The 20302-nt window shown below is 39.4% G+C and overlaps 1 protein-coding gene across 5 annotated transcripts in view; it reads left to right on the forward strand.

Annotated features, from left to right (window-relative positions):
* Positions 1–20302, forward strand: part of NNT (nicotinamide nucleotide transhydrogenase) — a 68356-nt gene that overhangs the window by 23063 nt on the left and 24991 nt on the right. For all 5 annotated transcript variants that reach the window (XR_012656079.1, XM_032780833.2, XM_032780835.2 and 2 more), the window contains exons 9-17: positions 1225–1416; positions 3319–3472; positions 6518–6679; positions 7914–8024; positions 8999–9144; positions 11090–11285; positions 12309–12542; positions 14850–15010; positions 16161–16340. Coding sequence is in view for 4 of the 5 variants with exons in the window: in XM_032780833.2 (XP_032636724.1) it covers positions 1225–1416; positions 3319–3472; positions 6518–6679; positions 7914–8024; positions 8999–9144; positions 11090–11285; positions 12309–12542; positions 14850–15010; positions 16161–16340 (1536 nt within the window). In the remaining variant the exon portion in view is untranslated. The remainder of the gene's footprint in view (positions 1–1224; positions 1417–3318; positions 3473–6517; positions 6680–7913; positions 8025–8998; positions 9145–11089; positions 11286–12308; positions 12543–14849; positions 15011–16160; positions 16341–20302) is intronic.

Raw genomic sequence — 20302 nt, forward strand, 5'->3', positions numbered from 1 at the left:
GGAAGGAAAAATCAAATACAGAAATACAAAATGGGTAATAACTGGCCAGGCAGTAGTACTGCAGAAAAAGATCTGGGAATTATAGTGGATCACAAATTGAACATGAGCTAACAATGAAATACAGTTGCAAAAAAGGCTGATATTCGGGGGGTAATTAACAAGAGTTTTGCAGCTAAGACACGGGAGGTAATTGTACTGCTTACTAGAGATTGGTGAGTCCTCTGCTGGAGTATTGTGTCCAGTTTTAGGTGCCACACTCTAAGAAAGATGTGGACATACTGAAGGCAGTCCTAAGAAAAGCAACAAAAATTATAATTTGTTTTAGAAAACCTGATCTGTGAGGAAAGGTTAAAAAAGAAGGGGGGAAGGGGCACCTGATAATAGTCTTCAGGTATGTTAAATGCTGTCATAAAGACAATGGCAATCAATTGTTCTCCATATCAACTGAAAGTAGGTCAAGAAGTAATCTGTGTAGTCTGCAGCAAGAGAGATTTAGGTTAGCTGTTAGGAAAAACTTCCTAACCCTAGAAGTAGTGAAGTATTGAAATAGGTTACAAAAGGAGGTTGTGGAATCCCCATTATTGGAGGTTCTTAAGATCATGTTAGACAGACACTTGTCAGGGCTGGTGTAGGTATACTTGATCCTGCCTCAGAGTGGGTAGATGGACTAGATGACCTCTTCAGGTCCCTTTCAGCCCCCCATTTTTATGATTTGTGATTAAAAAAGCAAATATAGCCAAGGACAAATATCTTGACTCAGCCAGACAGCCAGCTGCATAAAAACTCCTTTCCATTCCCTCTTCAGTCTGGGAACACACCCTTAACATTCTCCCAAAAGACTGAAAAGACTTAATAGGCTATTCTATCCACCTCTCATCTGGCTATTTAAAGTACCTGAAGTTGTAAGAGTATTATTAAAATTAGAGATGGAAAAATGCTCACATAGTGCGTCCCTCTTAACGTTCAGGCTTAATCCCAGTGGTGTGCAAAGTGAATGGATTTACTCATGTTATGATATAAACACTGTTGGTAAAAAACACAAACTGTAAGTGTAAATCTTAATGCAACAGTTTGTTTTGTAACTCATTAAAATCTATACAAACCTGTACTAAAACTAATCTTGCTACTTGATGTGCATATCCAGCAAGGTTTTGGATGTTGAGAAACACTGTTCCTTCTGAGAATTGTACTGGGCTTTTCAATGTTTCGCTTGGTTTTATTTAGGGAGTTACACATATAGGTTACACAGACCTTCCAAGTAGAATGGCTACGCAGGCCAGTACTTTGTACTCCAACAATGTTACCAAACTTCTAAAGGCTATAAGTCCTGACAAGGAAAACTTCTACTTTGATCTGAAGGACCAATTTGACTATGGCACTCTGGACCATGTTGTTAGAGGCACTGTGGTAATGAAGGTAAGTCAGCATACTATATCTTTATAACTGTATTTTTGTTTACTTCCAGACCTATAATTGAAATCTCCTTAAATCCATCCTAAGGAGGTAAATATTTGCTTGTTTTTATATGTAGCTTATGAAACAAAGCCTTGTTTTTGTGATGAAATTCATGTTAAACATTCCTCTGGTCTCTGCAATGATTGTGTTTTCTTATCATCACTACTTTTTTTTATTAAAGGGCCACCATCAATGGAAAATAACATTTATCTGAAAATGCTGTGCTGACTACAGTTAACAGAAAAGCCTAAGATTTCTATAACTGCAAAAAACAAAAATGTCTTTCTGTATTTTTTGTTTGCTTGCTTTGTGAATTTTGACTACACTTTCTGAGTAGACATTTATGCTATTCCCATATATAGTCAGTTTTCCCCTCGCTGAAAAGATCCTTATAAGCATCCCGAAGGGAGCAGAAAAACGCTTCTAAAACCTATTTTCAAGGAATTTAAACAAATAAAAATTAGGAGATGGTACTTACAGGGAGCTGTAGCAGAAATAGAATTTTAAGGTGACATTTAAAAAAGATCAAGTAGACAGTATCCTTTCAAGTTGTTCTTTAGCATAGGTCAAAGCCAAAGGAAACATGAAGGCCTTAATTTATTCATAGAACAGGTCCGGCAATGGTAATACAAATTTCTCGTCTCTTTCCATATTAATGTGTATCGTTTGTGATCTTATGGAACATTTAAGTGAGAAGGATAGTTCACTGTGATATCGGTGTCTGTCCACTTCAAATTAGTTTCCTTGTATTCCAACTTTAGCTGGGAAGGGAGTGAGATGTATATAGATACTGTTTTTTGCCCCCCCCTTTTTTTTTTTTTTGTCCTAACGTGTGCTTAATGGTTCACGTAATCGAGACAGACTCCTCTGAGCAGGAAATATGTTTGTCTACATATTTGAGAGGCAACATGGCTTAGATAAGGCACTGGGCAGATAGACCTGAGTTCTATTACCTGCTCTACTACTGACATGCTGTATGACCTTGGGCAGGTTGCTTAATCTCTGTACTTCTGTTTACCCTCCTGTCCTTTGTTTGTCTGGTGTATTTAGATTGTAAGTTATTTAGCAAAGGACTTGTCTCTCAGTGTATGTTGTACAGTGCCTTAGCATAGTGGGGCCCTGATATTGCTGGGGATTCTAGCTGCTAGTATAATACTACTCCCTTAGGTGCCTAGCTCAATGTTAATTCTGTGAATAAATAGTAATGGGGTGGTGGGGTGAGATGCTGTGAGTGAGGAAAGGGAGGAACCAGAAGAGGAGCGAGGGAAGCAGACTCCAGGCTGGTGAGGGATGACCTGGAAGTTCCTACTCCTGTTTGTATGGCAGTTCATCAGTGCCTGGTGCCCTGGCTCCCCACACCAGTGCTGGCGCACACATTCCTGCCCTCCCCCAGGCTGAGTGTCTCTCCCAAGACCTGTAGTGGCTGGAAGATGGGGAGAGGAGAATTGTTCCTACCTGCTTTCTGGTGGCCAGTCCAGTCTTGTGTACCGGCCCCGCCTCTGGGTCAGAAACACAGCTGGATCCTGCCCTTGCCTCTGAGATATTGTGGGGAGGGGGGAGACCAGAAACATATATCAGCCCCTTCGATATTTCCATTGCGGGGTTGCTAGCCCCTGCCCACCTCTGGTTCCACTGTCCTGAGCAATAATCTTTAGCATTGACTGAAAAGATATGTTATGAAGAACTTTCTGTTCATAATTATGGCTCTTACTTGACAAGCCACAAACCAGATTTTCACCTATCATACTTTGATTTTGATCTTGACTCTTGTCTAAAGAATTTTATTTTTTGAAGAACAAGCAATGACCAGCTGGGCAAGCCATCTATCATTCTAGGGGTAACTATAACTTTTTGTGTTGTCAGGATGGCAAGGTGATTTTTCCAGCACCTCCACCAAACAACATTCCTCAGGGAGTCCCTGTGAAACAGAAGAGTGTGGCTGAGCTGGAAGCTGAGAAAGCAGCCATGATCACACCTTTTAGAAAAACTATGACTACTGCATCTGCATATACTGCAGGTGAGAGAACTCTGACACTGCAACTACATCCTAGGTTGTGTGCTAAATTCAGCCTTTTGGAAACTTAGGTGTGTCTGTATGGGGAAGAAGGTAGTTTATCTTAATTCACTTTGGAAGTAAATCAAGCTGAACTGAATTAAGATCAATTTAATTCTGAATAAGACCATCCACATGGGATGCATTGTAGCTAATCCACTTTAAAAGTTAATTCACATGAATTTTCCTGGGCATAGCCATGTAGACAAGTTCTTAATGAAAAATAGTAACTTTAATCATTCCATTAGTAACTAGTTCTAACCCTATTTGTTGATATGTGAGAAACCGACTGGTTGATTACTGAGTTAGTGTAAAAACAATGCAATAATTGTTTTTTGGAGAGCAAAACTTAAAGAATCTCACCAGAAATGCAGGTATTTCAACATCTCAAATAGTCCAGAGTAAGGTGACATGTATGGATATATGTTTGGCTTGCTTAATTTAGAATCTTTGAAATACGTAGTATTCCAGAAAAGTCCTTGAAGTATGTGTGTTTGAATTCTTTTACGGTAGTGGATTTTTTCACGCTTTTACTGGACAATAAGAGAGACCAACTTTGCTAAGTACTGGGAACAAGTGCTTTCTTTTGAAGAATAAGCAACAGGCAATAAGAGTTGCCAGTAGGTATTCAATTAGCATTTTACATGTTGTAAGTTAGCCTGTTAAGGAATTCAGATATGTAATTGCCTGTCTGTTTTCTTTTCTTCTTTAAAACTCATGGGTTAAGTATTGCAACAGAATTTCAACATGATTGTGGTACTCTTTTATTTAGCTTTTGCATTTAATCAAAACAGGAGAGACATCACATTAAGCCCTACCTTTCCTAAGGTAGAAAGCTCTTCTACCAGGGTAGCTTTGTCTGTGTGCATAATAAAAATCCAGAGAGCATGTTTATTAATAGAGATCAGCACCTGCAGAGCCTTTCTTCAGGCCCACAGATCTGATAAGTTCATACACAAAACTGTACTTGATTTTTACCTCAATGCTGTCACAGTTCAGGGCAGCTGCACTTGTATGCCCACTCATGGCCCAGCAAGAGCCCTTGCTCCAGGCCCCTGCTCTTCAGCTGTTACCTCTCTTAGGCAGAGATTCACGTCTCTCTCTGTCCTGACTGGGGTATTTCCTGACTGCACAGGTCCCTCCTGTACTGTGACCGCCCCAGGAAACAGAGGCTCCCTAAGCTGGCCTGCTTTATTTTTCGCTTCAGAGACAGTAGACAGTATAATTGACTACAGTTCTGCTACCACACAGGGCTTTCTAAGCAAGCACATTTATTCTTAAGGTAAAAGCATTACAGAGAAAACATTAACAATAATAAAAGAATCTACATGCATGGAAATAAGCTTACTAGAGCTCACTCTCTTACTCTGATAAGGGCTCGGCTTCAGACCCCATCCAGGGGTTTTCCTGTGGTCAGAGGTTCATCACAGCTTCAGCTCAGAACAAGCAAACTCATGCATCGGAGTCCCTCCTTTATCCAGTTTGGGTCTCTGAAGACACCATGAATAGGTAATCAGCCAGACAATGGATTTCCCTCTCAGGGGGAAACTTCAGAAGGCTGATTTCTTACATAATTGGAGTGAGGGCATTTTCATACCCCTTAAAAGAAGTTACATACAATCCCACAATAGTACATAAGTATTTGCATTTTCAATACAGTGAGCTCCTACAGTACTTAAACCTGACTGAATTAATTTTGTGTCAAGTTTGTCCAAGATATTGTCATATCTGTCACAAATGCTTCATTTCCATTGTGCAGAATTTAAAGCTAGAAGTACTTTTGCAATCTGGACAGTAGTAGAAATCTGAGATGAACTCCACCCAACACCTTGGCTGACACAGACAGTTAAAGTCTATTGGATTTGTCAACTCAAATTTCGAAGTAGGCTTTGAGCTGATAAGCTATGATTGCTCCCATATAACTATAACTGTTGGGTTATGATCTACTAATCAAGTAGTCTCCAGGTGGGCATTATTATTTTAAAGCCATTACAAGCTGTTGGGTAACTTGATTTCAATAGTGAGCCCAGTGCAGTCTGGTTCAGACTGACTTGTTCCATTGTTACTGGCTGTCAGTTTGAAAAGGATGGCATTTTCCCCTTTCTTTCCTTATGGGAGTTTGCCATGTCTTTTTTAGCACTGGGAGGAAGCTGATGGGTGAGGGCCCTCTGGACCTTGTCCTCTTGGCTCGTGTTTAGGGCTGGATCTGCCAGAAGGAATAATGGGCTTCCATTCACCTTTTACACTGCAAGGCAGCAATCTTCCTTGGTTTTCAGACCTTGGCATTTCCTGTTGTTTTGCTGAAAATTAGTTCTTGTAATGAAAGACAAGGGGTGCACAGCTAGTGCTACTTGATGCACTCCTGCTGACCTATGCAGGAACGGTGACATAGTTGGCTATCTTCTGTGTCATTCATGGTCTGGTCAGATTGGGAGTGATGTTCCCTTGTCCCTTCTGATTGCAGGGATCTCGTTGTACTGCCTAGATCAACACTCTGTCACAGTCCTCTTTGACAGCCATCTGATCGTCACATCCCATGTACCATTTGCTTGGATTGACCATTACAGAAATCTTTTATTTCTGTAATCTGTGCAGATTTATTCTGGACACCAAAATGGAACTACAGGTTTCCATAATTAGTCACTTTTCAGTGTAGACCTGCATTTCAAGCCTCTGTTTGTTCTCAGAATAGTGTAATATTGGCATCAGGTGTGCACTAGTCATTTTGTCCAAGGTAGTAATGAAATGAGTGTAAAATGCTGTGATGGAGGAGAAGGGAAGGTTCTTAATCCAAGCTTTATCTTCACCATAGAATCGGAGCACCTAGAAGTTTCAAGAAATAAGATGTGTTCAATAGTGTATGGTTGGGTATTATTAGGGAAATGGGGTGGACACATTCATAAACTGCTTAATCTGATTAACATATTCAATATGTCATACAGTTTCAGTGCGGAAATGTAAATAAACCATTTAGAGATCACAATTTTGCATTAACCTTGTCCTCCTTAGGTTTAACTAGCTTGCTGGGACTGGGCATTGCAGCTCCTAATTCTGCATTCCCACAGATGGTGACAACGTTTGGTTTAGCTGGAATAGTAGGGTACCACACAGTCTGGGGTGTGACCCCTGCTCTTCACTCTCCACTCATGTCTGTGACTAATGCCATCTCAGGTAGGTGATTGCCCTGCAGCTATTCGTGTTGTGTAGAGGAAATATTGGGTGCAGTTATGATATTTTATGAGCTTTTAGTAGAAGTTTAATCCTCTGTATTTAAGCTGCAAAGGACCCAGATTTGAGACTATTCCAACTGAACCTTTTGTCATAAATAGCAAAGATAACAGACTTCATGTGTGGTTCACACTACTAGTAGCCTCCTTCAAAGAGAACTAGTTACAAATCTATGCAGGCAAACATACTGCATATTTTTTTTAAGCAATTTATGATGTAACTGGGTTGTCTCTTGCCTGAGGCATGGTAACCTATTTCCTGCATACCACACCTCTCCCTTCCAATCTATCCAAAATCCTGCCACTAAAATCATCTCCCTTCTGGCAGGCTTGTTGCTCTCTGCTTCCCTCCCCTTCCATATCATATTCAAGTCTCTTAGTCCTCACCTTTCAGGTCATAAACAAACTGTGCTTCCATCTCTGGTTTCTCTTCTTCCTACTTCCTACTTTTTACTCTCTTCAGACCTCCTCTCCTCACTGCCCCCTCTCTCTGCTTCTGTTCTCATCTTCATGCCTTCTTCCATGTTACTCTTTTATACTTGGAGTGGCCATCTTTCATGTTGCTCCTCAAAACTCGCTCTTGGAAAGTCTCCCACTAATGACCTCCATGAGGTTTATAACCCCCTCCTTGCCCTTAAAAAAATTACACCAGCACTTGAGCTAGTACAAGTCTGAACAGCTTTGTCTGTCTTTCCTGGAGTGTAAGCGCTTTCAAACAGGGGCCGTCTCCTCTTAATGTTTGTACAGCAGCATACGGAGTTGTGATTATTGCCAGCTTAATAATGAAATTAGGATTGACGGCAAATTAGCCATCACTTTGGAAATAACGGCTCTTCTTAGCCCTCATGAACAACAAAGCAGGTCACATTTGTCACCTGATAACTCAGCCTTTCATTTATAGATGAACAGCCAGTACTGCTTAAATTAACATATGATGTGTTATATTCCAAAAATATATTGGTCTATTGCTTTACTAATGTGTTCTCTGGCACACTGGGATAGCTTTGTCAATAATTTTTATTTCACTACAATCTTGGTTCAGAGGGATTAAACTATAGTGATGTGTACCGTGTGTGGCAAAACTATAATCAAGTGGTGTCTGTTGATTCTTGAATCACTGCTTGATATATAATCAGCTGTTTATATTCAGTAGCTTACTTGTATCCTTTTTCTAATAGGACTGACTGCCGTTGGTGGGTTGGCATTGATGGGAGGAAACTATTTCCCTGAAAGTACTCCTCAAGGTCTTGCTGTGCTTGCTGCTTTTGTGTCCTCTGTCAACATTGCAGGTATGAGCATGTTAACTTTCTATGAACATGAATCCAAACGCAATGTGACACAGTCCATTAATGCCTTTCATTTTTGTAGTGGTATAGATTGACATGACCCTAATTTATGGATTGGGATCATTTAAAAAGCAAAGAAGCTAGTATGGTTGTTGACAGTGGCATTCTTGTGTACCCCTTCTATGATGTGACTTTCCGTTAGAGAAAGTCTTAGAATACCAGTTGTCCTTTATAGTTTAATCACTTTACTGATTCCATGGAATACGTCTATTCATCTGCATCTTGAGATGGTATTGTATTTATCCATCTCCCCTCTTTCCAGGTCAAAATTGTGGCCAAGCTGCAAAAAGACTCATAACAAAAATAGGGAACATACCAGTCTTTCCACTATATAACATGGAAGGGCACTTGACTCCTATGAAGGCTGTTACTGGGCGAGAAGGGAGCAACCATAATCTCCCTTCCTATATCTCTGTTAGTAAAAGCTCTGACACGTGGTTAGGGTTTAGGCAGCAGAAACAGAGGACACCCACTGCAGAATTTTCATTGGAAACTCCAGTGTGAGTCAGTGCTTTTCTATCCCACAGTAGGGAGGAGAAGTACGATACAGGCATGGATGATGAGTAGTGTGATCATCAATGAGCTGTGCTGCTGAACAGGTAGACAATTGAGAGTAATGGCAGATGAGTAGGCCACCTTACAAATTGGTGGGGTGTCCTACAGATCTTGGTATCTGTATGTGGTTGCCAGCCCACCAACCCCTCCCTCCAATTGGATGAATTCCCTGTGTAGTCTAAAGAAAGTAGTTATATCTGACCTTGATCCTAGATATGTGTACTGGCTGGTACACCAGATTCCAAGCTTTCCAAAGCTCTTACTCATGTTCCAATGGTTACTAGGATTAACTAAATACTCTCCTAGTAGGTTGGCCAAGGCCTAGTTTCAGCTTTCTTTTTTTTCTTTTGTACTTTGGCAAGGTGGTTTTCTGGTTACACAGAGAATGCTGGATATGTTCAAGCGTCCTACCGATCCCCCGGAATACAATTACCTGTACCTGCTCCCTGCTGGTGTCTTTGTAGGGGGATATGCAGCTGCTCTCCAGGGTGGCTATAATATTGAACAGGTAAGAAATCCTTCACTTTCTGTCATTTGCTGATCCAGCTTTCACCAGGTCTCTTTCCTATTTGGCAACTGGACTTAAAGTACACAGTGTTCAAATCACTTTGATCAAACAGGTTCTGAAATAAACCTACAAAAGGGCTGTATCCTGCTGTCCTTCATCTTCCACTCAACTCTTTTTCTCAAATTGCCTCTAGTTTTACCTCTTAGTTATACATTTGGTAAAGATGACATGGGCAAGGGTTCAGAACCAGTCAAGACAAGGTCAAACGACTTTTCTGACATTTGCAGGTTTGTAAGTAACTTGATGCTACAGTAGTTTTGGCATTTAACTTCTTTGTGGGAAAGGGAAAAATTCATTCTGTTGGTCTTGTTCCCTTTCTCCCCCAACACACTTAATTGCTATTCTTTCAGTATTACTTTCTTCTCTGTGTTTTGCCACACTTTCTACTTGTTGGGAATGCGTCACGCTCCAGTGTGCATTATGAGTTCCCTCTCGCCTTTACTTGATGGCTGGGATATGGAGCTTGTCTGTATGTCAAGTACAGGCTTTTAGAACAAGCATCCACTGACTGCTAGTGACATGGCATATTTTTCTGTTGATGGGCTTTGGAGGGCACAAACTATTAATGGCTTTTCATCTTCTGTTTATTTCCACACAGGCAGCCAAGTATTAGCTAACTCCACGAGCTAGCTCCAAACTGCAAATGAACCTTGGACGTTGACTTTAGTGTTGCAAAGTTTCTAAATAACAACTTCCTTTAAAAGCAGCAGAGAATTCTGTGGCACCTTATGGACCAACAGACGTTTTGGAGCGTGAGTTTTTGTGGGTGAATACCCACTTCGTCAGACGCAGGTGGGTATTCACCCACGAAAGCTCACGCTCCAAAACGTCTGTTAGTCTATAAGGTGCCACAGGATTCTCTGCTGCTTTTACAGATCTAGACTAACACGGCTACCCCTCTGATACTTAACTTCCTTTAAAATACCTTTATATTTCTAAAATAGCAGCAGGGTTTTTCACATTATGGACAACTTCTCTTAAAAATGAATAGTAGAGATAAAGCTTAAATACTATTGAAATGAGTGCTCTAGCAATACCTAAAAACGAAATAGAGAGCTAAGAGTTTTTTGAAAGTTTAAATCGGAGACCAGGCAAAAAAGGTAGGAGTTCTTTTACCTAAGTCTTGAAACTTGTAAACCACATTTGTTGTGGGGTAGAGGGAGGGATGGATGAATGGGATTCTGAGCTACGGCCATATCTACAAAGATTTAGCCCAGAAGGAATGATAGGAGATAAAGTCTTTAAAAATAATCCCATTTTTCACAATGTAGAACATCTTATACTGCTGCTTGTTCAGATTCAGATCATACTAGTGAAGAAAATGGAAATCAATTACCTTTTCTTTTTTGTTGAAGTAAATCTAAAATAACTTTGTCTCAGGGTTTTATAACATAGTATTTTACAAACACCCATTTTATGCTATTTAAATGATTATTTAAATTAATTGTATTCATGTAAGCTCAATTTTTTTTCTTTTGTAAACAGGAAGCCAAAGGTGGCATAAGTAAACATCAAAAATTATTTCCATACCCATTAGGATAGTTGAACTCTGACAACATTAGTTGGTGTTATGCTAAGAAAATCTTGCGCTTGCGAAGGGAAGACTTCTGGAAAGTTGTCTCAACTTAAAACTAATATCATGAGAAGCAGGTGAACTAAACTAATAAAGCAAAAATCCTCAAATTTGATGTAAATGCAACCTTTTTAAATGACCACAGTCACATTACAACAACAAATTTGCATACCACAGTAAAATCTTGAATTCCTGCTCAGTAGCATTGGTTAAGATCAAATCCACCTTTGTGAACCATCAGCATTAAAATCTGTCTTTTATGTGATGATCAGAAATATTTTAATGAATATATGTGTTTCTGTTATTTTAAAGATGATGTATCTGGGCTCAGGCTTGTGTTGTGTTGGTGCTCTGGCTGGTCTGTCCACTCAAGGAACTGCGCGTTTGGGTAACGCTTTGGGTATGATAGGTGTTGCTGGAGGTTTGGCAGCTACTCTTGGAGGCCTTAAACCATCCCCAGAATTGTTGGCTCAGATGTCCGGTGCAATGACCCTTGGTGGCACCATAGGTGAGTACAGCACCATGTAAAATTCACTTTTATAACTTACAGGTGAAATTAATAGCTCATGGTTACATGCCACTTTTGATATCTTTACTCTGACTTAGTGCCTATAGAGTGCTTTTATCCATCTATCAAAGCACTTTACTCTGGTGGGATCAAAATTGTGATCCCCACTTAGCAGATAAGGAGCTGCCTGCTACAACGAAGTATATTTTACCAGCTCGCATCCCTCTGCCATAATAACAGGTGGGATCCCAGTCCTGCTGCAAGGCAATGAGATCAAGTCCAAAGACTGATCCTTGAGGAACTCCACTAGTAACCTTCCTGCAGCCCAATAATTAACCTTTCAGCACAACCATTGGTGTCATATCTTTAGCCACCCACCTCACAATTGTTGTACTAATCCCAATTTTCTCCATTTTAACTAATAATTTCCATTTATTACTGTATAAAATGCCTTACTAAAGTCCAAATAGATTAAATTTACCACACTTCCCTTGTCATAAAAAAAAATAAAAAGTAGTTATTAAAGAAGGATATTGGGGTAGTCTGGCACAATCTACCTTTGTTAAACCTTGTTGCATTTTATCCCATTTTCCATTTACCACTAGGTCTTTAATGATTATTTCCTTCAAAATTTGTTCTAAAGGCTTGCATACTATTGAGGTCAGACTAATGGATCTGTAGTTGCCCAGCTCGCTCAGTAAGAAAATTAAAGAACAGAGAGGCTAAGCTCACACTGCAGGTTAGTTACTGACTGAGAAATTGAAATCTGATCTTCTGAGTCTAGTCAGATTCCCTCTCTTTTTGGACTATGCTGCCTCATATAAAAAGAATACTGACTCTAGTGGAAGCTTGTCAGGAGGCTGTAGTCTAATACTAATACGTTTCTGACTTTTTGATTTCCTTATTCGCACAATGTCCCCAAGGCACAAAATTACTGACACTACTGTATTGAATAGAATACACAAGCTCATGATCACATAAAACATTCTAGTATTTTAATTCTTTGTCTCCAACTCTTGCCAGGTTTGACAATTGCTAAACGCATCCAGATTTCAGATTTACCTCAGCTAGTGGCTGCGTTCCATAGTTTGGTAGGTTTGGCTGCTGTGCTCACCTGTGTAGCAGAGTACATGATTGAGTATCCTCACTTCGCTACTGACCCAGCTGCAAACCTCACCAAGATTGTGGCGTATCTTGGCACATACATTGGTGGTGTGACTTTCAGTGGCTCCCTCATAGCTTACGGGAAACTGCAAGGTGAGTGTTGTCCATGTTGTGTAAAAGCTAATTTTTTAATTTATTTTGTTTTTGTCATTTTTCTTTGACTCTAGCACCCTCTTAATAAACTCTGTGTGTGTAGAGTTTAAAAAGATTTCTGTTTTGCAGAAAATGTATCAAGTGAGTTAATATAGGCTTAACTTGAGGGGGTTTTTAATGGCTGCCTTGCACTTTTTTTATTTGTTGTATAGTGCTTTTTTTGTGGATGATCTGCATTCAGTGGACAGTATCTCTCATGTTAATCACCAAATAATGTAAACAATCTCCAGCCCACATTATGAAAATCTTAGTATTGATTTGGATTTCTTATTTAATGTACTGTACATACTTTCTGTCTGGAAATAATTTTCTTTTACTGCATTTTATTAAAATTTAAAAGGTACATTCATCATCTGGCCGAGTGGACAATTTAGGGTGAAATCATGGTCCTATTAAAATCAGTAGGGGTTCTGTCACTGACTTCCATGGGATTTCTCACTTAAAGTACAGGTTTCTTTTACTAGATCTGTTGACTTCACAAATGTTATATGACCCTACTTTAAACAGTCAAATTCATTAAAGTAATCTTATTTAGATTCATATCTGCTTACATACCGCATGAAATCTGTCTCTTCTTTTAATGTTTATAAACATTCCTATGAAACATAGAGTCTTTAAAGATTCACCAACACCTGATGATTATTCTCTACCTGAAATACTGATCCTTCATTTGATATAAGTTGGTTGCTGTGGAAGTGATTGAGTGAACCCTTCAATGCATAGGTACAAGAAACCTAAGACCTGTCCATACTAGGGCACTCTAGCTAAAAATTCCCACCAGAGCTAAGCCTGGTATAGTTTGTAGTAGCACCATTGAGAAATTTTCACTAAAAATTCCCTGTATAAACAGAGAAGGTGGAAATAAAATATACAAACAAGGTGTTTTGCCCTAGCAATTTCTCTAGTAGAAAGCTGTAGGAGAAGGCAGCTTGTGAGTGGAGGTCACAAGTGACGTACCCGGCTACCCTGAGCAGTCACTCAATGTGTGGTGCTTTTTCTCGTTACCTCGTGAGCTCAAATCCCGAGGTGCCTGCCCCAGTCCTCCACCACCACTCCCTTTTTCACCTCTGTAATACTATTGTTGGGACATCCTTGTTTCCATTCCTGAGCCAGAGATACCAGAGTACTATTCTTTGTTCTTAGCACTAGAAGACTGCCTATTTCTTGCCTTCTCCCTGAGAATGGTCCTCCTTCTGAATAAACTGGCTTTGGCCTGTGACAGGAGACCCTCACCTCCTGAGTGCCTCCTGTTTGCTGGATGAGGTGCTGCAATTTTTCTTGGTTCTGGCACCCCCTCTGGGTTGTTGCCCTTGCTGGATGGGTCTCCAGTGTCTCAGCCCTCTGGCCAGGTCACACAGTCAGACTTGATGAATGAACCCCTTCTAGGGTAACAGAAGTTCAACACACAGTCTGCCCTTATTGGAGTCTTCAATACTGTCTCGGGACCCTGGTGTGCAGTAGGACCGCAAAGCCTTCAGTAGGCCTGGTACACCCTGTCACAGAGCTCCTTTTTGTTTAAATATATACAAATGTAAAATCCGTACCTAAATGGGGATTGGCATTATGTGGTACTTCTGGTCCTGCTATGGATAGCACAAATAAGTCTTCATCTTAGAGCTAGAACTGTTTATGTAATGCATGTTCCTCTCTACCTTCACATTCTCTCTCTCTCTCCCCCTCCCCTGCAACCCAACTTACCTGTTTTTATCATGAGAAATTCAGGTCAAATTTACCTTGGAATATTCTGTGGTGACTGGAGAACTTTAGAAATTAATAAACATCATAAGGCACTTGGGAGAAAGGATATATTTGTTCCTTCGTCCTTTAAAGTCAAAATAGTCATCTCTGAGGGTCCCTCCCCCCACCCCCCGCAAAAAAAAAGTCTCAAAAAAGAGTAGATTTGAGGAGTCCCACTTAACTTTGTCTGTCTAGCACATTGTTTCAAGGAGTTCTCTAAAGCTCATAACACTTCCCTGGGTATTCATTAGCTATGTCTCCTCCCTAGAGACATTACACACAATCCCACGATACACATTTGCATTTTTAAGCAACAAGCTCCTAAGATACTGAAAGTTAGTTCAGTAAGGTTTGTCTAGGAAACTGCCATATCTACCAGTTTCTGCCTTAACTTTGAATTTCACTTTGTTTTTGGGTATTTTATTTTCCTTTAATTTATTAGGGGGACAGAGGGAGTCACGTGTCACTCATGCATTTTAGTTTTAAATGTGATCGTATGTTTGATTCCAGGTATCTTGAACTCTGCACCACTCCTTCTGCCAGGCCGGCACTTACTGAATGCAAGTTTGCTGGCCGCCAGTGTTGGTGGAATGATTCCATATATGATTGATCCTAGTTACACTATGGGACTTACCTGTTTAGGTTCAGTGTCAGCACTCTCTGCTATTATGGTAAGTCAGGGAGTTGCACAATAGTCAAAGTGAACGGCAATTACTGACATATAGACTTTGTTTTGTTGCAATATCTGGTTTGCTGCAATATATGCTGAATGCCCACACAGCAAGGGAGTCCGGGGGGAATCAGCATATACAGAATTGTCACTTGTTTTTTTCCCCAGATACTAAAATTGTGCCATAAATATATTGTGATGCAGTGGTTATCATGCCATAAACCAGAGCTACTGTATCATGGACCCCTGTGGGCAGATGAAGCTAATCTGTAAGGAGTGGTTTAGTATATAGCTTTGCAAGATACGTAATTTTTATATCCCTTTAAAATATAAAATATTACCTTTTTGCTGAAGTATGCTATATCATAAACTACTTCCTACCACATATATTGGACAACTCTGCTGTGATGCCCTGGTAAAAACTATGGTGCTAGAGTGGAATGGGAGTTGACATGAGACTTTAAAGGATCTGAAATTGGGCCTTGATTCAGCAAAGTACTTACGCATATGTTTAGTTTTGCTGAATCTGGGCCTTGGTAAGGAAAAAGCTAGTTTACTGTGCTGAATTATCCTTCTTACTTTTGCTATTTTGGGCATTCAGCACCATACAAATACCTTTTAGTTCACTTTAAAAATAAAATACAGTAGAATTGCAATTCACCTTTTTTAACTCAAGTATCATGAATTAATGGAACTATTCACAAATAGGATAAAATGAAGTAGATAAAGAGAGACTAGTTTAATGATGCCACAACATATTTATAGATCTTCTACAAGTCTCTTTTTTTCTTAATGATCATATTTCTTCACCTTGGTACATCAGCAGCACAGTTTCTCTTTGAATTGTAAACATGCTGCTTTTAGGGATATAATCACTTATTTTTAATCAAGGTCCGTGTTAACAAAAGACCTTATTTATGAAGCTGTGTAATGTGTTTTTTCTGTCTAATTTTTGAAGGCAGAAATGATCAGAAATTCGATGTTAATCTCTTATTAATCTCTTTTACATAGAACATACTTTGGATCAGATCGTTTTGGAATCTGATTTAATGCTTTTTAGTAAATATCTGCAATATTAAATATATTCTCTCTTTGTTGCTTACAGTTTGTTAGATTGTGGTGAAATGTATATATATTTTTTTCATCTTAAGGGTGTCACTTTAACAGCAGCTATAGGAGGCGCTGACATGCCTGTAGTTATTACTGTACTGAACAGTTATTCTGGATGGGCTCTGTGTGCGGAAGGCTTCCTGCTCAACAACAACTTGCTGACCATTGTTGGTGCTCTCATTGGTTCCTCTGGTGCCATCCTCTCTTACATCATGTGTGTGGTAAGAATTAAATAGAAATTGTATTCATACTTGAAATTATATTGCAAAATAACTGGGGAGCCATGCTCAGAATCTGCACTGGGCAGGGAAGGGATGTGAGGCAAAACTGCTATGACCTGTTAATGCTGTTTAGAGATTGGTAAATTTCTTTATGGTCTTAATTCAAATTGTTGGGTTGGACAGATAGAACCTTTTGTGAAAGTAGAAGCAGCAATTCTGAGATTAAACATGCCTGACTTTTCTGCAATTCTGAAATACTTCTCCTTTATAAAGTCCCAATTCAACAACCCTTCCCTAGGCAGCAAAGTAGTGAAGACTCTGTTTTTAATTCCCATTGACTCAGTGCTCAATTCAGAGTTAAGCATGCTTTTAAATGCTTTGCGGAACTGGAGCCTAGGAATCTGATACAAAATCCATTGACTTCAGTGGGCTAAGAATCACGCCATGAATATCTAAGTAGGCTGACTCCTCAAACTTGAACATCTTTGTAATCTTCATCCATTAACAGTATAAATTAGGCTTAAACTTGTCTGTTTTCATGAGTGAACTTGGCTATGAAAACCTATTTTCATGAGTGAACTTGGCTATGAATCTTTACAAAGCTTGTAATTTGTGTGGTTCAATCTGACGATGACTTTACTTACCGTTTTGAGTTAGTAATCTACAGTCCTAAGTGATGTTAGATGGTTTGTTCAGAGTTTGATGAATTTGAATCTCCACTGGGTGGCAGCAGATGCACATTAGTCTGTTATTGACAAATCTGGAATAATGTTATGGGTTTAAGTTTATCCCATCATGCGTAATCATATTTTAGTATTAGTAATGGACTGTGCTCCTGGAATGCTTCCACACTAATCTTTTCCTCCATTTCCTTCTCGTTTTCTAAGCGGGATAGATAGCTGAAAACTGTATCCTTACTGGTTTCAGAGTAGCAGCTGGGTTAGTGTGTATCCGCAAAAAGAACAGGAGTACTTGTGTCACCTTAGAGACTAACAAATTTATTTCAGCATAAGCTTTCGTGGGCTACAGCTCACTTCTTCAAGTGCATAGAATGGAACACACAGACAGGAGATATTTATACATACAGAGAACATGAAAAGGTGGAAGTATGCATACCAACTGAAAGAGTCTAATTAATTGAGATGAGCTATCATCAGCAGGAGAAAAAAAACCTTTAAAGGTATGCATACTTCCACCTTTTCATGTTCTCTGTATGAATAAATATCTCCTGTCTGTGTGTTCCATTCTATGCATCCGAAGAAGTGAGCTGTAGCTCACGAAAGCTCATGCTGAAATAAATTTGTTAGTCTCTAAGGTGCCACAAGTACTCCTGTTCTTTTTGAGTCCTTACTGTGCAACAACTGCCACTTCTATCTGTTCCCATTATATAATTTTCGGACCTTCTCTTTCTTCTCCCACTCTTGCCTTCTTTCATATCAATGTTGCCATCTGTTCCCCTCCTGATATTTCCCTGTTACCAGCTATGACTGTCTTCCATTACTCTGTTTCTGGTAAACTAGAGCTGATATCGTGTGAAATGTCATGTATAATTTAATGTAAACTTTTGTTTCAATTGTTGCTCAAGAAAGATAAATAAAAAGGTATGGTATGCATGGCCTGATCAGGTCTGTACATAGGCAAGTTTGGAGAGTAGGGGCAATCATATTATATTTGCAAACTTTTTGGAGAGTTTAGCTTTTAAGATGATGCTCAGTAACTCTTGTGCTGTTTTAACCCAGTATCGATAACAGTCAATCAGCATAACTGCAACTGAGTTACTGAAGTGCAATAAATACAACAATGTGGTGATATTTTTCAGCAGGTGTCAATTTTCTACCTTTCCCTAAGTAAGGGACTTTGTTCCATGTTATGAACTGCCTTCCAGAATGTCGCTTTAAATGCGTTACTGTAATCCATGGAACTGAACAGCTTTTATTCTTCAACAGCTCTATAATGCAAAAGAAACGTCACTCCCATGACCTGGTAGGCAAAGTCAGATTTAAGATGATATAAACTCTAATAATGCAAACATGACTCAAACTGTGCCAGTGAAACAACATTCTTCTCAATGTGACTTCCATCCACAACAATCTATTTATTGAAAATTATCTGTTGCAGATGACGAGGTGTTTGTGGAAATGTCTTAATGGTTGAAAGGTTCATTCTACTGGATATTTAATAACTTTTTTGTGATTAAAACTAACTTAATCCCAAGAAACATTCCAAATCTCTTAAAGATTTTATCAGCCATTCATAGATGAATATGCCTGACTTTCCCTGTTGTGCCTTGGACAGGGTGAGTTGGGGACAAAGTTTTAACCTCTAAACCAAAAAAGAAAAACGCTTTGCTGTTACAGCCTTCTTGTTACGGGAATTGTTTGTTTGTTTGTTACAACCTTAACACAAGGCTATTTTCTTAGAAAGTTTTTGCCTTGTTAGGAGAACCCCTTCCCGTTTGCTTTTCGTTTACACATATAGATGGATAGACCGTTTAACCATTAACTAATATTTAAGCACCATGCAAATTGCCTGTCTGTGGAATGCACAGTGAAGTTTAGACAGTAACAAGACTTAACTATTCTGGTAATATCTTGGGGCACTGTCTCCTTTTCTGATTTCGTGGTGTTCTTGCACAGTAAGGTATTTCTTTCCTTTTAACTTCCCTTGTAAGCTTCCAAGTAAAGTATAAGCTTTTGGGGTTGGCCTGTGTATCTTTAGGGAGCTGCTGCTTTCTATCTCTCTGTGCACCGCTCCTCTCCCCCCCACAAGTTTTAACAAGAGTGGAGGTTGCTCTATATCTTGCAGGATCAGCCCCTGTGTCTTTAAGGCAATTGAGTTTTGTTGGGAGCATTCTCCTTTTTCCAGACCACATTATCTAGCAATTAGCCACTACAGTGCAATTGCCAATAAATTCTATTTTTCTCTTCCCCCCCTTGAAATAAGGGAGGTATTAAAGTGTCATAGCATATATCCAAAATTGTGTACTAATTGTAGGTCTCAGAATGAGTCTGATCCAATGCACATTTAAGTCAAGGGAAGGACTGCCATTGACTCCAGTGGGCTTTGGATCAGGGCCACATCTGTCCTCATGATATCTGAAATGCTGCTACCACATCACTTGTGAACAACAGCCTTCCACTTGTAACATCCTCATCTCCCTTTCTTTATTCTTTTGTCAGGTGTTTGAATTCTCCAGAGTGGCACCTCTTCTAAGGCTGTAGCAGATTTTGTTTAAACACTTAATTTGGCACTGTAGACTTCCTTGTGGGTTTTTCTCTCATTTGCATATGTGCAGCTCAACATTCGTTCTTATTAAAAGATTTGCTGTGGGCTATAACCTAGCATGGCGCACACACTCTTAACCGAAGAGAAAAGTTGTTTCCCTTTTATTCTCCTTTAAAGTTTGTCAGACTGTAATTACAACAAATTTTTCCTATTTCCTGGTAGTATCTGAATATTTTGAGACCCTCGCTCTTAGAAAGAGCATGCATCATAGTAGTTAGTGTCAGCTAGAGTGTTCCTGTTGTCAGTCCATGGAACTGAATTCTCAGGAGGAGTAGCTTTTTCAGCTGAGAGCTCACGCTTTTAGAACTCTTTTTGGTGGTCCACCAGTGTCTGGTTTTGCTCCTCTTCAGTTCCCTAACGCGTTGTACAAAATAGCATTTGGTTAGCTTGGCTTGTGTATTTTGCTTTGTTCTATTTTATTTTTCAGCTTGAAGAAGTGGTGGCAGTGTATGAAGCTACCCATAAGGACCATTTAATTGTCATACTATGGTTTAGAGATTCTATGGTTACAAGAAGAACTGGTCAAAAACAAGGAACATCTTCTGCAGAAATTTCATCATTCCCACCCCCAGATTCCCTTTATTATTGAAATGTCTATTTTTTTGGTTGAAATGTTTTAATTTGGGGTAAAAAATATTTTTTTGGTTGTTGGTTTTTTAAAAAACCAGAAGAGTTTT

Source organism: Chelonoidis abingdonii, chromosome 6 (assembly GCF_003597395.2).
Source record: "Chelonoidis abingdonii isolate Lonesome George chromosome 6, CheloAbing_2.0, whole genome shotgun sequence".
Classification (NCBI taxonomy): Eukaryota; Metazoa; Chordata; order Testudines; family Testudinidae; genus Chelonoidis; species Chelonoidis abingdonii.